The sequence below is a fragment of the Bufo bufo genome, chromosome 3 (assembly GCF_905171765.1).
Source record: "Bufo bufo chromosome 3, aBufBuf1.1, whole genome shotgun sequence".
Lineage (NCBI taxonomy): Eukaryota > Metazoa > Chordata > Amphibia > Anura > Bufonidae > Bufo > Bufo bufo.
The window spans coordinates 606,887,705-606,902,249 of NC_053391.1; the positions used below are offsets into that span (position 1 = coordinate 606,887,705).

General features: G+C 41.5%; 1 protein-coding gene across 1 annotated transcript; it reads left to right on the forward strand.

Annotated features, from left to right (window-relative positions):
* Window positions 1–992: 992 nt before the first annotated feature.
* Window positions 993–8,702, forward strand: LOC120996216 (aquaporin-5-like). The gene is made up of 4 exons (XM_040425996.1): window positions 993–1,486; window positions 5,372–5,536; window positions 6,352–6,432; window positions 6,621–8,702. The coding sequence occupies exons 1-4, from the start codon at window positions 1,124–1,126 to the stop codon at window positions 6,828–6,830; spliced, it is 819 nt and encodes a 272-aa protein (XP_040281930.1). The 5' UTR covers window positions 993–1,123; the 3' UTR covers window positions 6,831–8,702.
* Window positions 8,703–14,545: the final 5,843 nt, after the last annotated feature.

Here is a 14,545-nt window from a genome sequence, read left to right on the forward strand (position 1 = left end):
TAAGCGCAATAGGTAGCAAAACCTTGTTTCTTCTATTAATAGATTTGTATAACAACGGCCAAAGGATAAAGAACCATCACACGGTTGTTGATCACTGTGAATGGTAATAAAAATAATGGGTAATAAAAATGACCTAATGGTGGAATTACACTGGCAGATTATCTGGAATGAATGTTCCTGCGAACGCTCATTCCTGACAATCTGCCCGTCTAAGGGTGCAGCCAGCCCCTCGATGTATGAGTGAAACGCTAGTTTATCGGGTTGAACTGTCATTCGTGCAGACAAGTAAATGATCTTTTCTGGGCAGCAGATTGTACTAAACACTTCTGTGCTCAGAAACAATGCGGCTTTATGAGCATTCGCAATAGCGACCCTTTGTCCTCACACTGTGGAGGTGACCACTGTAAATGCAGCGTTTCGCCCCCCGACTGAACGAGCAGCCGACTGTTGGGAAGGAACGCTTTGTTCCCCATTATCTGCCTCTCATCTGCACATGTAAATCCCCCTTCAATGGCTGGGCCACAAACTAGTGACAACATATGTAATTAGTGATGTTGTACAGCACTTTGTTCTCCACTTTATAGCAGTCTGAGCATTTAGCATTTTGGGCCATTTGTACATCACATAGAGCCATTGTAATGTTCAGCATAACATGCCCAGTAGCAAAAGGAGGAGGAGTATGAACACAGTGTACTTCTAGCTTTGAGATTTTTGACTCGGGGAATGAACAAGTCCTCTGGCAGAAAGTCTGTCAAACAAGAAATGATGATTGAGAAATCTTTCAGTGGAGAGCTGACAAAATACGGCAAGACAATAGGAGATTATGAAACAGATGAGCGCCAATTCAGTCTCTCGTGTTATATAAATCTGTTTAATTATACGTCACGGATTAGAAAAAAAAAGTGAATCCTTTCCAAGTGACACAGAGGGAGGTTGACACCATATGAGGCTAAACTGTTATTTAACATGTACAACCAGGGGTGGACCTGTAATCTTCTCCACCTCTAATCCAGCTTGTCACCTGCACAAATATATAAACTGACAACCCTACTTATAACTTTACACAGCTGCAAGGACAAGAAATCAACGACAACTTTTCAACTGTATTTCAAACTTCTTCAAAATGAGGAGAGAACTTTGTTCATTATCCTTTTACAGGGCTGTATTTGCCGAATTCCTAGCCACCTTGATCTTTGTGTTTTTTGGACTGGGCTCTGCTCTGAGATGGCCAGCTGCTCTGCCAACAGTGCTACAGATCTCATTGGCCTTTGGTTTGGTGATAGGTACAATGGTCCAGACAGTGGGACACATCAGTGGAGCTCATATAAATCCAGCAGTCTCGTTTGCCTTCGTTCTTGGATCTCAAATTTCAATATTGAGAGGTATTTTCTATATCATTGCCCAGATTCTGGGAGGATTGGCTGGGGCTGGTATCCTATATGCTGTGGTTCCACCACCTATCCGAGGAAACCTTGCAATCAACACAGTAAGTACAATATGTCATGATGAAAAATGATGATTGCAATGGGGTGTGCCACCATGTAGCATGTTATCTACTTCCAGCTAAATGTAAAAAAAAACAAAAAAAAAAAAAACGATATAAATAATGCCTGTATTACTCCTGCCAATTTTTCAGCAGATGAGCACTAATAAGCGTTTGTAGTAAAAGCTCATTAGTGATCATCTGGCAGTCTAATGCTGCCGCTGATTGCCCGATGAACGAGCAAACGCTCATTTATAGGGCATTTATAGGGCAATCTAAATATTATGACAGGTTAAAAAATCATCGCTTGCAGGCGGCAGATCGTAGTGTCTAATCACTTTCTGCTGCCGGCAAACAAACAGTGATGGTATAACGATCGCTCCTCCCCATACTGAGGAGAAGATTCCTGCATGTAATAGCAGCAGTCTCCTCTGCTAGTGAGCAGGCGAATGCCGGAAAGGAACGCTTCCTTCCCAAGAATCGCCTGTTATATCGGAATATCTAAGGCAGCATTACTATAGCACCATGTAAAAAAAAAAAATATAGAATAGAGTAAGCAATAGTATATTTAATAAGGTATTGAAATCAGTGGAGCGTTAGAAGGTCTGATCACCTATGCGGAAAGCTTGAAATCTGGAAAGTTAGTGACTCCAATATCCCTAACTCACTTACCATAGTGGTCGAGGAAGCTGAGATAACAGGAATTTATTGGCCTGGAGTTCGAAAACTGGTGATCACCAGTGACTTTCATTGGCTAATAATGCCTAAAGATCATATATAATGACCACCAGCTCTCTACTCAGACATTGCCACACTAATCCCCATATCTCAGCTTTATAGAACCAGTGAGTGTGATATGGGAATAAAATACTAAATTGAACTGACAGATTTCGAAAGGCTTCAGTATTTGATGGACAGGATCATGATCTTCATAAGTCTGCACTGATATCAGTATTTAACAAATTTATTTTCTATTACGAAATGATATCAGAAGCTTAATATTATTTCCTTCTCCATAGAACTGGTTGTATAATCTGATAATCAGTTGGGTTCAGTTATTGTAAATGTTATCCTCTATGTAATCTTCATTTTACACGTTATCAATGATCTCTCAGCTTTTTATGGGAATTTTTGGCCTGTATTATTTGCTCCGCTTTTATAAGGAACGTAATGTATGACATAGTTATTTGGAAAAATAATTGACAAGTCACTAAAGTGATTCAATAATAATTGTCATTCTTTAAATTTCTCAGTACTAAATGCTCAATAGTCATAGATTCTAAAGATGAATAGTTTATATGTCCTTATTTATCTGGAAACAAATGTTTCTCCAGTTTTCTCATACTAAGCCAGATTTCCCCTTTCTATGTAAAAAGATAGTATGGTAACCAAGTAGGCAAGGATTTTGATACCATGTTTCATTTAATGGCTTATAAGCCACTGAACTACGGTAATGCAGTACAGTAGCATGCAGTCATATGGAAAACTCACAAATAACATCATGATATTATGCTGAGGTATGCCATATAACATCGTCAGATCTTCTGTATTGACATATAAATAACTTCTAGTCATAGTGCCGTATTCTGCAGCACATAACATAGGAACATAGATTTGTCCATCAGTGGAAAGAGTAATAGGAAGTTAATCTGGCTTTTTATTTCTCTGTCTATTGATGGACTAATGAATGTTCTCAGTATCTTCTAAACCCCTTAATATGTTAAGTGGTGATCAAATATGGCCAGCTGTCTCAACAGCACCAAAGTTTGGAGATCATAGTAAGGATGCCCAATTCATAAGAGGTCCAAGCCTTCAAAGCAAACAATCCTCCCACTCCTGTTTCCCCAGCTAGATAACATGGGGTCATATATGTTTATATTAAATCAATGCCAGATTGTCTACATGTTATATAATTCTTTTACAGACCATGAAGACTACATGGCATACTTGTTCTTCTATCATATTATGAGAGATATTCTATTGTACTGATAATTTTCGTGTTGACATACTATTCTACATTTCTACATTCTAAGCATGATTTATCATTTTAAGGCAATTATCTGGCAAAAAGAAATGATTTTCCTACAAGTTCATTCCCTATCATTTTGACAAAATAACTAAACAGATTTTAAAATTGAGGTTTAAACTTTGGGGCAGACAGGGAACGAAAGTGCTAGTGGCATGTATCAATACACAGCATCAATAGTTCCGAGTCAGTGACAATGGCATATCCACAGATCTCGCTGGGAGGCGAGGATGAGCCTCCATAGCGACACCCGCAATGCTAGGGGGGCTCTTCCCCGTCATCGCCTGCCCATGGCTGCCCCCCTGACACCGAATGTCCGTGCGGGGACTAGGAGCGGCGCGGGGAGCCAGGTAAGTATATTGTGTGTGAAGGGTCTGGCATATGGGGGGGGCATTTTTTTGTGTCAGTTAAGGCTACTTTCACACTAGCGTTTTTTTGCAGCTCCATCATGGATCTTCAAAAACTCTTCTGTTACAATAATACAACTGCATGCATCCGTCATGAACGGATCTGGTTGTATTGTATGTCTTCTATAGCCAAGACGGATCTGTCATGAACACCATTGAAAGTCATTGGGGGACGGATCCATTTTCTATTGTGTCAGAGAAAACTGATCCGTCCCCATTGACTTACTTGCAGCGTTATTCTGTCTGCGATGGGGACGCAACCAAACGGAACGGAATGCATTCTGGTGCACTCCGTTTTGTTCAGTTCAGTTTTGTCCCCATTGACAATGAATAAGGACAAAACTGAATCGTTTCTTCCGCTATTGAGATCCTATGACGGATCTCAATAGCGGAATTGAGAGCGCTAATGTGAAAGTTGCCTAACCTTTAAAATGAAGGGTATAGTTAGATTTCCATCTCGATTGTATAATCCACACTATTCAGGTATACAGGATGTTGTGCAAGTATCTTAATCCAAAAAGCAAACACTATTCATACAGCTAAGCTGTATGAAAATAATTATAAATGATGCAAGAGAGGCATTATATCATGCAAATATGCAGGATTTATTTAGCAAGTTGAACCCTACAATTAAAATCTAAGACCTTTGACCTATAGTTTCCAAAAATAAAAGTATAAAGGATAGGTTCCTCTTTCTGCTTTGCTGACCAAAGTCTTGTATTTTAGGTAATTATATTAGCAGTTGTTCCATTTCTTATACTATTAGTCATATTGTTTAGTCTATGAACTCAAACAGTTTGATACTAGATCAAACGTAGATACTAGTTATCAGTAAGAAATTCCCTACGGTTAGCCTTGGTAGTCCTGAAAACTACCGCATATAGAGTATTGTTGGGTAAATCCATCATCTTCAGCCAGGTCAGCCAACAATCTAATATGTATGGGGAGCTCCCAACTCTCTACCGACAGATGGTATCAGGGAAGAGAAGGGTTAGGTGCACTGAATTTCATTATGCAACCCTGTTGTTCTCAGAGATAAGCTTGATGCTTTCCTCTACCTTCTCGTAGAAAACAAATATATACTCAGTTGGGCCGAGTACATATTTGGGAATGTCAGGAGAGATAGCTATCTTTTCGTTCAGCCAAAACGTATCGAAGGTGTATGGGTATCTTTAAAAAGGCAATTCACAGAGGATAAAAGTAGTCTGAAATGGACGATTTGGACTATTTTGGGGGACCATTGTTTGAGAATTATATGCAGTCATTTACAATGGTCAGTGGTACACTATTTTCTGCCAAAAATGTGATCTGTCAGGTTGGAGTTTTATTCATGGTTAGCTGAATCTACAAATATATAACCAAATCCAACTGATCATTTGTCATTTTGTGCAAGAAATCTGTTTTTTGGTCATATTTTGGTTCTCTGTATATACTGACAATATGTTATCTTTACAGCTCAGTAACAATACGACTCCAGGGGTTGGTTTCGTCGTTGAGATGATCCTTACCTTTCAACTGGTTTTGTGCATCTTTGCATGTACTGACAGTCGCAGGACTGATAATATAGGCTCTGCAGCCATATCTATTGGCCTTTCTGTTACTTTGGGTCACCTTGTTGGGGTGAGTAGAACATATATTGACCAATTTTCCTATATATATTTGCCATTTTACAGTATGTACTTTTGTATAAGTATTTCTGCTTTATTTGTTGCCATAGAATTGTGATTGTGATCTTGTAATATTGGTGTCTGACTATAATCAAAGGGCACCCTTAATTATGTGAATTAGAAGAGATTAGAAGTTTTGATGTGTAGTGTTTCAGAGCCAGACTGTATCACCTTCTTTTTCATTTTGGATGTTCTCAGAAATAGGAAACTGCAGTCAATCAACACTAGGTTTTTCAGTGTAGCAGGGGTACTTGGGAGGGATATTAGGATTTTAAGAGGAGACTGAAAGTTTAAGGTACGGTATTGGCTAAGTATTATACAGTGGAAGGAGCAGAGAGGCTAAGCAAATATTGTCTGCCAAGCCAGTTTCACACTGCTGGAGCCTGTAGGAACACTCAATATAAGCACTCTTAAAGTCTTCATCAGCAAAATGCACATGCAGCTGATGCCACTAGAGATAAAGTTAGATCGTCATGTACTATTCTTTGCAGGGACAGATATGGTTTAAAATGGGCCTGTTTGGGACTCCGAATTCCAGCTGCATAATGGCATGCTGGTGGTTTAGTGGGTTCAAACATGTAGACAGGTTTCCTTTAAATATAATTGAAAGAACATTCTGAAATTCAGTTCTTAAATTATTGCCTTATCATCTGGGTCCATGTTATATGAAAACGTGCAGTGCCAGTAAAAGGGAATCCCCCAGAACTTAAATCTAATTATTTTAACTTTTTTACTATCATTTACATCATTTTTTTTCCAATATCTTAGATATACTTCACTGGTTGCTCAATGAATCCTGCACGCTCATTTTCTCCAGCAGTCATAGTGAGAAGTTTTCGCAATCACTGGGTAAGCCAATTTAAATGTTATAACATTTTTTTCATTTAAAAAAAGGTAATGCAGATAGATAGATAGATAGATAGATAGATAGATGCCATCAAAACCGTTACACAGACTAAAGTCATTATTCCTATCTCATATATTTATAATTTTCAACATAAATGCTTATTTGTTCCATCTTCCATTTTGTATTGTAGGTCTTCTGGATTGGGCCATTAGCAGGTGGTGCGATAGCCGCTTTAGTATATAATTACATTCTCTATCCAAACGTAAGATCGCCCAGGGAGAAGCTGGCCATACTTATAGGTACCGATGAGCCATCAAATGCCTGGAGTGAGGATCTTGAACAGCACAAGAGACACTCTTTGGAGTGTCCTGACCGTGTAAATAAGCCATTCTCTATGTAACGAGAAAGGGTGACATAGTAATTGGACAATGTCTTTCAATAGCAAAGCCGGGGTTATCATGCCAAAAAGCTGTTGATATTTGGAAATCCAAAATTTCTCTGTCGTTCTGCTATGCCAAAGCACAGATGGGTTTGGTATTCTTTTATATTAGATACTGACCTTGCTGAAAAGCAAAGCTTAATTTATTAATGAAATGCAGTTTAAACATCGGTAAGTGTTATCTATGCTTTAACAAGCATGTTGGTTCAAATTGGTACCAGTCCAACAATCAGAATGGACTCCGTAGCGGCATAAATCACTGTAATCATAATAACTGTATAGTGCTACCAAATACTAGTAGTGGCTAAGAAGACCATTAAGTACACCATTGCATTACTTCAAGCTTTCATGCTTGAAGTTTTAGCACTAGACCCCATGTACAAAGGTTAACTTTGGCCCACCACCTAATAACCTTACATATGCAATGACATCACAACGCATTGATGTAGTCTTTTCCATAGTAAATATCTCCATCTAGCATGAATAACTATCATGTGCCTATGGACTGACCCAAAATAGTGTTAGTATTCTCTTATATGGAACCAGGGCTTCTGAGACCAAAAGACTACATGTCCTGGTTGTGATTGCTACTTTGAAACAATTATCAAAATTGTTAAAACTGCTGCTTAATAAACTTATAGAAAATGCAACATTCGTTTTTACCCTTATATTATAGTTCTCTTTTCAGTCATAACTAGGTTTGGTTTACGTGGGGCAACAGTCCTGCTCTTACCCTGTATCTAAATACCCTTACCAAGGCAGAGTGGTCTGTTGGAGACTCTTGGCACCCAGAACCCAACCAGATAACCTCACTACACTCCTGCAAAATAATGCCCTGCAGTGTGCATCCAACAAACTGTTTATTATTTTTTGAACAAAATCTGATTAATAATGCAAAATGAGATGGAAATCAGCACAGTGTCTTACTAGCTCTGATCTCAGAATTGATGCCTAGGGGGCCGCCCAAGCCCTCCTCTCTGCCCCTGAACGGGTGCATAATGAGCCAGCGACCGTACATATCCTCCTGAATTCATCTGCTGTGGCCCACATCTCACCTCTTAAACTCCCTGCTCCATATCGTAATGAGAGACAACTGGAGGAGGACAGAAAATGCCATATATTGATGGCCACCACAGATGGACTGCATTTGGTGCAATATATCCCATTGTGCTGCACTGTGGTATATGGTTCTAATGGGATGGTATATTACGCTATGGTATTGTTGACCCCCACGTACTTGTGTTGCCCCGCCTTGTGTCAGTTTGGGGTCACTTTTATTTATTTATTATTTTTTTTACCAGGGCCACTTTAAGTTTCCAGCCCGCCTCTGCATTTAAAAATAAAACAGTAAACATTACATTCCTAAGCTCCTCTAGTGGTGGTTGCTGGTGCAGGGGATTTGGAGCTTGGTATCAGAAAAACTAGGCTTCAATCGCTATTAATATTATAGCAATAATATAATAATAATAATAATAATATAGAATTTTTAACTTAAAAGTGTCATAGTGTTTAAAAGGTTATTCACTTTAAAAATAATTATCTTGGCCAGAGCTCCTGGGAGAAAGGATAGCTTAGTGTTGATACACATTGTTGGAGCAGATTTATTAAGACATGTCATACAGTCTTATATAAAAGTATGACAAAGTAAAATGTGCCAGTGCACCAAATTTATTAATAGGTGTATACTTCTAAATACATTTGGCATGTAATGGTCTGTCCTGAAAAAAAATGTGCCAAAATTTGAGCAATTTGCCGTCTTCTCAATCTTTTTTGTGCAATTTACATTTTTGGTAGTTGTCTTGTACAGATTGCATCTTTTTAATGTAAAAGAAAGAAAAACTGCTGAAAATTCGCCCACTGATTGAAATTGAAATTATATCTCATTGAAAACCCACTGACTGATGCCTATGAGTTCAAGCATGGTCTTAAAAACAAAAAGCAAATTGCCGCGTTTGCAATAAATAAGCTTTGTAGTTTGCATACAGTGTTAAGTGTTATTAAACTGATAACAATGATTGTGATAAGAAGCTGTGGATATGGTTTATTACTGATGAGCTTCAACACAATACCTCTGGTAGACCTTTTTTGAGAATGAAAGACTCCGGGATAAAAGAAGATGTATGGTCCAGTTTCATGATAGCACAAAGGCATTTACAGAAAATGTCTAATAATGCAATTTTATTTTTTTATTAACAATCAGTGTACAGTTTAATTATCATTATTTAGAAACTCAGCTCCCCACAGAGTTACATGATGTACTTATAATGTATCCCACACTATATTTGCAATTTTATAACTGCATTTATGTTGATTGTGAGAATAAATTTATTGTATTAAACTTTTTACTGGTTTACCATACTTTGTATACCTTTATGTAAAAAAAAAAAAAGAACCGCAACCCTTTAGTAGTATATAAGATATTTATTAGATCACGGTATTTGCCTATTGTCCTAATTTTAGGGGGGGGGGGGGATATTACTGCATGAAAACCGTAATCTGATATTAGAGTGTGTATGGTATCATCACCTGGCAATATTGACAAGCATTTACAACGCCTTGCAAAAGTTTTCACCCACTGTCACGAGGGTGTCAAGAGCCACGTCTGACTCCGTTATACCCGGGGTCAGGAAGTCGCAGCGGGTGGCTGCGCGCTCTATGTCTAAAGATAGTGCTGTTTCTTAATGGTAGCTTTCTGGGTTTGCCTTGCAATCCTTTTTGGCTCACTCAGGAATCCGTAGCCTCTCTTCCTCAGCTGTTTCTTGTCCAGCAATCCCAACCTCCTTATATTCCCATCTCCCACTTCTCTGGTTGCCAGATATAGAGCTTCCTGCCTGGACTTCTATACTGACCCACTGGAGCTGTGTAGCTGTGATTCCTGGTTGTTGTTCCAGAGCGTTACCCTCCGGATCCCTGTTGGGCTTTTGTTGTCCGCTGTTGTCGCCCACCTGGGATTATATGTTTGTCTGTATTGTCTGTCCTCTCCTTGGTGTTTCCCTTTAGTGTTAGTGGTGCGGACTAGTGTTCCCACCGCCCTATTCACTACATAGGGCTCATCTCAGGGAAAGCCAGGGTTTAGGCACGTGATCGGCGTACGGGTGAGAAACCCGTCTAGGGACGTCAGGGTAGTCAGGTGCCAGCCTCAAGGTGAGTTAGGGGTCACCACCTTTCCCTCTCCCTTGGACAGGGCCTTCCCATTTCCCTCCCTTTGCGTCACGCATGTGATCGGCACGCCGGTCATGACATTATATCTGGCCCTTATTTTGCGTAGGTAGAAGCAACTCTAAGGCCTGTCTTTGGAGGTAGCAGGATTGAAGGCGTCGGTCCTCCAGCAACAGCAGCAATTGCAACAGACCGCAAGCCCAGCGGTTGCTATGGGTAACCAGGTTGCTGCGGAACCCAAGGTTGTTCTTCCTGACAGATTTTCTGGGGGAAGGGACAAATTTGTGACGTTCCGTGAGGCCTGTAAGTTATATTTTAAGCTGCGCCCTTACTCCTCTGGTAATGAAGAACAGCGGGTGGGGATTGCTATTTTCCTGCTTCAGGGGGACCCGCAATCCTGGGCGTTCTCTTTATCCACTGATTCCCAGGCTCTCCGGTCAGTGGATGAATTTTTTGGGGCCTTGGGTTTCATATATGATGACTCTGACCGAGTCGCCCTGGCTGAGTCGAAATTACGGAGACTCCTACAGGGAGAGAGGCCAGCAGAGGAGTATTGCTCAGAGTTTCGTAGGTGGGCTACGGATACCCAGTGGAACGACCCAGGTCTCAGGAGTCAGTTCTGCTCTGGGTTATCCGAAAGGGTTAAGGATGCGCTTGCACTGTATGAGACCCCCTTTTCCCTGGATGCTGTTATGTCCCTTCCTATCAGAATAGATAGACGTCTTAGGGACAGATTGAAAAATCCTGAGCAATTGGTAATCCCTCCGAAGCAGCAGTTAGTCTGTACGGACCTAGAAGAGCCTATGCAGCTAGGAGGAACTACTCGTCAGGTCCGTCCTCCTGAGGCTCACTGTAGGCGTAGGGTTTGTTTTTTCTGTGGGGGGAGGGGTCATTTCATTAATGTCTGTCCTTCCTTTCTCAAAATCAAAAGACTGTCAGAACTACTAACCCCAGGCTGTGTGGAGGATGTCAGCCGGGGGGTATACGTTTCCTCCATATGAACATCTCAATTTGTGTTGCCAGCGGTTGTTGTTTTTGGTGTTAAGACGGAGACTATTTCTTTCTTTCTAGACAGTGGAGCAGGGGTAAATTTGATAGATGCCCATTTTTCCCGCACTATGGGTTTGTCTCTCTGTACGCTACAGAGACCTATTCCCATATTCGCTATTGATTCTGCTCCTCTGTCTCAGAGAAACCTCACTCACATTGTCCATAACTTACACCTTCGGGTAGGGGACCACCATAACGAGTTGCTTTCATGTTATGTTCTGGAGGGGCTTCCCACTCCTGTGGTATTGGGTCTTCCCTGGTTGGTAGCACACAATCCAGTGGTGGATTGGCAGGCGAGGGAGATATTGGAGTGGAGTGAGCATTGCAGAGAAAATTGCTTAAATAGCAATTGCTTAGTCGCCTCCATAGCTACTCTACCTACATTTGTTTCGGACTTTGAGGACGTGTTTTCTGAAAAGGGTTGTCAGAAGTTACCACCTCACCGTCCTTATGATTGCCCGGTTAACCTGATTCCCGGGGCAAAATTACCCAAGACCAGGTTATATTATCTTTCGGGTCCCGAGAGACAAGCCATGAAAGATTATATCTCCGAGAGCTTGGCTAAGGGACACATCAGACCCTCTTCATCACCCGTGGCTGCAGGGTTTTTCTTTGTTAAAAAGAAAGATGGGGGCCTGCGTCCTTGCCTAGATTTCCGCGAACTAAACCGGATAACCATCCGAGACCCATACCCTCTTCCTCTCATTCCTGACCTGTTTAATCAGATTGCGGGTGCTAGGTGGTTCTCCAAACTTGATCTTAGGGGGGCCTACAATCTGATTCGTATCAAGGAAGGGGATGAGTGGAAGACAGCTTTTAACACCCCTGTGGAGCATTATGAAAATCTAGTCATGCCTTTCGGTCTGACCAATGCTCCTGCTGTCTTCCAACATTTCGTTAATGACATTTTTAGTCATCTTATCGGCAGGTTTGTGGTGATATACCTAGATGATATTTTAATTTATTCGTCTGATCTGAAAACACATGAGGTACATGTCAGACAGGTACTGCAGGTCCTACGGACTAATAAATTATATGCGAAAATTGAAAAGTGTGTCTTCGCCGTTCAGGAAATACAGTTCCTGGGATATCTATTATCTGCTTCAGGTTTCCGTATGGATCCTAGGAAGGTCCAGGCAATTTTAGATTGGGATCTTCCTGAGAACCTTAAAGCACTGCAACGGTTCTTGGGTTTCGCAAATTTCTATAGAAAGTTCATTAAAAATTATTCGGTGATTGTTAAACCCCTTACTGACATGACTAGGAAGGGGACTGATTTTTCTAAATGGTCTGACGCCGCTAAAATTGCATTTTCCTCTCTAAAAGAGAGGTTTACCTCGGCACCTGTACTAATCCAACCGGATGTCTCCCAGCCTTTTATTGTTGAAGTAGATGCGTCAGAGGTGGGAGTGGGGGCTGTACTGTCTCAGGGTCCGTCTCCTGGCAAATGGCATCCTTGCGCTTTCTTTTCTAAAAAAATATCTGCAGCAGAGAAGAACTATGATATTGGCAATAGGGAACTATTAGCTATTAAACTAGCATTTGAAGAATGGCGTCACTTTTTAGAGGCGGCAATACACCCCGTCACGGTGATTACGGACCACAAAAACCTTCTGTACCTCGAATCAGCTAAGCGTCTCACCCCTAGACAAGCTAGGTGGTCGCTATTTTTTACCAGGTTTAACTTTTTCATCACCTATCGTCCTGGGGAAAAAAATACCAAGGCAGATGCATTATCTCGTAGTTTCCCTGGAGGGGGTAATGTGGGTGATCCAGTACCCATTTTACAAAGAGGAGTGGTTGTCTCGGCTGTACACTCTGTTCTGGAGGGGAAGGTGTTAGAGGCCCAGGGGGACGCCCCGGTCTCTTGCCCCTCAGAGAAATTGTTTGTACCATTAAACCTGCGTCTCGAATTATTAAAGGAACATCATAATTCGCCACTTGCTGGGCACCCGGGTAGTAAATGCAACCTTGGAGCTATTGTCTCGTCGTTTTTGGTGGCCAAGGTTGCGTCAGGATGTAATGGATTTTGTGTCTACTTGTTCTACTTGTGCACGCGCGAAAGTCTCTCATACACGTCCCGCAGGGTCTTTATTGCCACTTGTCATTCCCAATAGGCCATGGACACATCTGTCAATGGATTTCATCACTGACTTACCTTTGTCTGCGGGTAAAACAGTTATCTTGGTAGTAGTAGACAGGTCTAGCAAAATGGTACACTTTATTGCGTTACCCGCACTACCTAATGCTAAGACTCTTGCTCAGGTATTCATCAGTGAAATCGCGAAGCTTCACGGGGTCCCTTCCGATGTTGTTTCGGATTGGGGAACCCAGTTTATTTCTAAGTTTTGGAAAGCTTTTTGTTCCCGTTTGGGGGTACACTTGTCCTTTTCCTCAGCTTTCCATCCTCAGTCGAATGGACAGACTGAGCGTACCAACCAAAACCTTGAGACATATCTAAGGTGTTTTGTGTTTGAAAACCAAGAGGTGTGGTCATCATATTTACCGTTAGCCGAGTTTGCTATAAATAATCGCCGTCAGGAATCCACTGGCAAGTCACCATTTCTTGGTGCATATGGTTTTCATCCACAATTCTGTACTTTCAAAGAGAGGGGGTCTTCTGGGGTTCCCAAAGAGGAACGGTTTTCGTCATCTCTTTCATCTGTATTTAGAAGGTGCAAGCTAACTTGAAAAATATGGGAGGTAAATATAAATACATGGCTGATAAGAAACGGTCGCCAGGTCCGGACCTAGGAGTGAATGACTATGTGTGGTTATCTACTAGGAATATTAAGTTAAAGGTTCCCTCTTGGAAACTGGGTCCTAGGTTCATTGGTCCTTACAAAATAGTAGCCATCATTAACCCCGTGGCTTTTCGCCTGGAGCTACCTCAAACTTTTAAAATCCATAACGTCTTCCATAAGTCGTTACTCAAAAAGTAGTTTCCACCTCTAGAACCGTCACCGCTGCCACCCCCTCCTGTTGTTGTTGATGGTAATCTAGAGTTTCAAATATCCAAAATTGTTGATTCTCGTCGGGTCCGCCGCTCTCTTCAATATCTGGTGCATTGAAGGGGTTATGGTCCCAAGGAAAGAATGTGGGTCCCAGCGTCTGAGGTAAACGCCGACAGGTTAGTTCGGGCTTTTCATGCCTCTCATCCTGAGAGACCTAGTCCTGAGTGTCCGGAGGCCCCTCGTGGAAAGGGGGGTACTGTCACGAGGGTGTCAAGAGCCACGTCTGACTCCGTTATACCCGGGGTCAGGCAGTCGCAGCGGGTGGCTGCCCGCTCTAATTCTAAAGATAGTGCTGTTTCTTAATGGTAGCTTTCTGGGTTTGCCTTGCAATCCTTTTTGGCTCACTCAGGGATCCGTAGCTTCTCTTCCTCAGCTGTTTCTTGTCCAGCAATCCCAACCTCCTTATATTCCCATCTCCCACTTCTCTGGTTGCCAGATATAGAGCTTCCTGCC

Bases quoted from the DNA above. Each gene is read 5' to 3' on its own strand.
- LOC120996216 (XM_040425996.1), top strand. From the start codon at position 1,124: ATGAGGAGAGAACTTTGTTCATTATCCTTTTACAGGGCTGTATTTGCC. The intron at 1,487-5,371 runs GTAAGTACAATA...TTATCTTTACAG, and splicing joins GAAACCTTGCAATCAACACA to CTCAGTAACAATACGACTCC. The intron at 5,537-6,351 runs GTGAGTAGAACA...CCAATATCTTAG, and splicing joins CTTTGGGTCACCTTGTTGGG to ATATACTTCACTGGTTGCTC.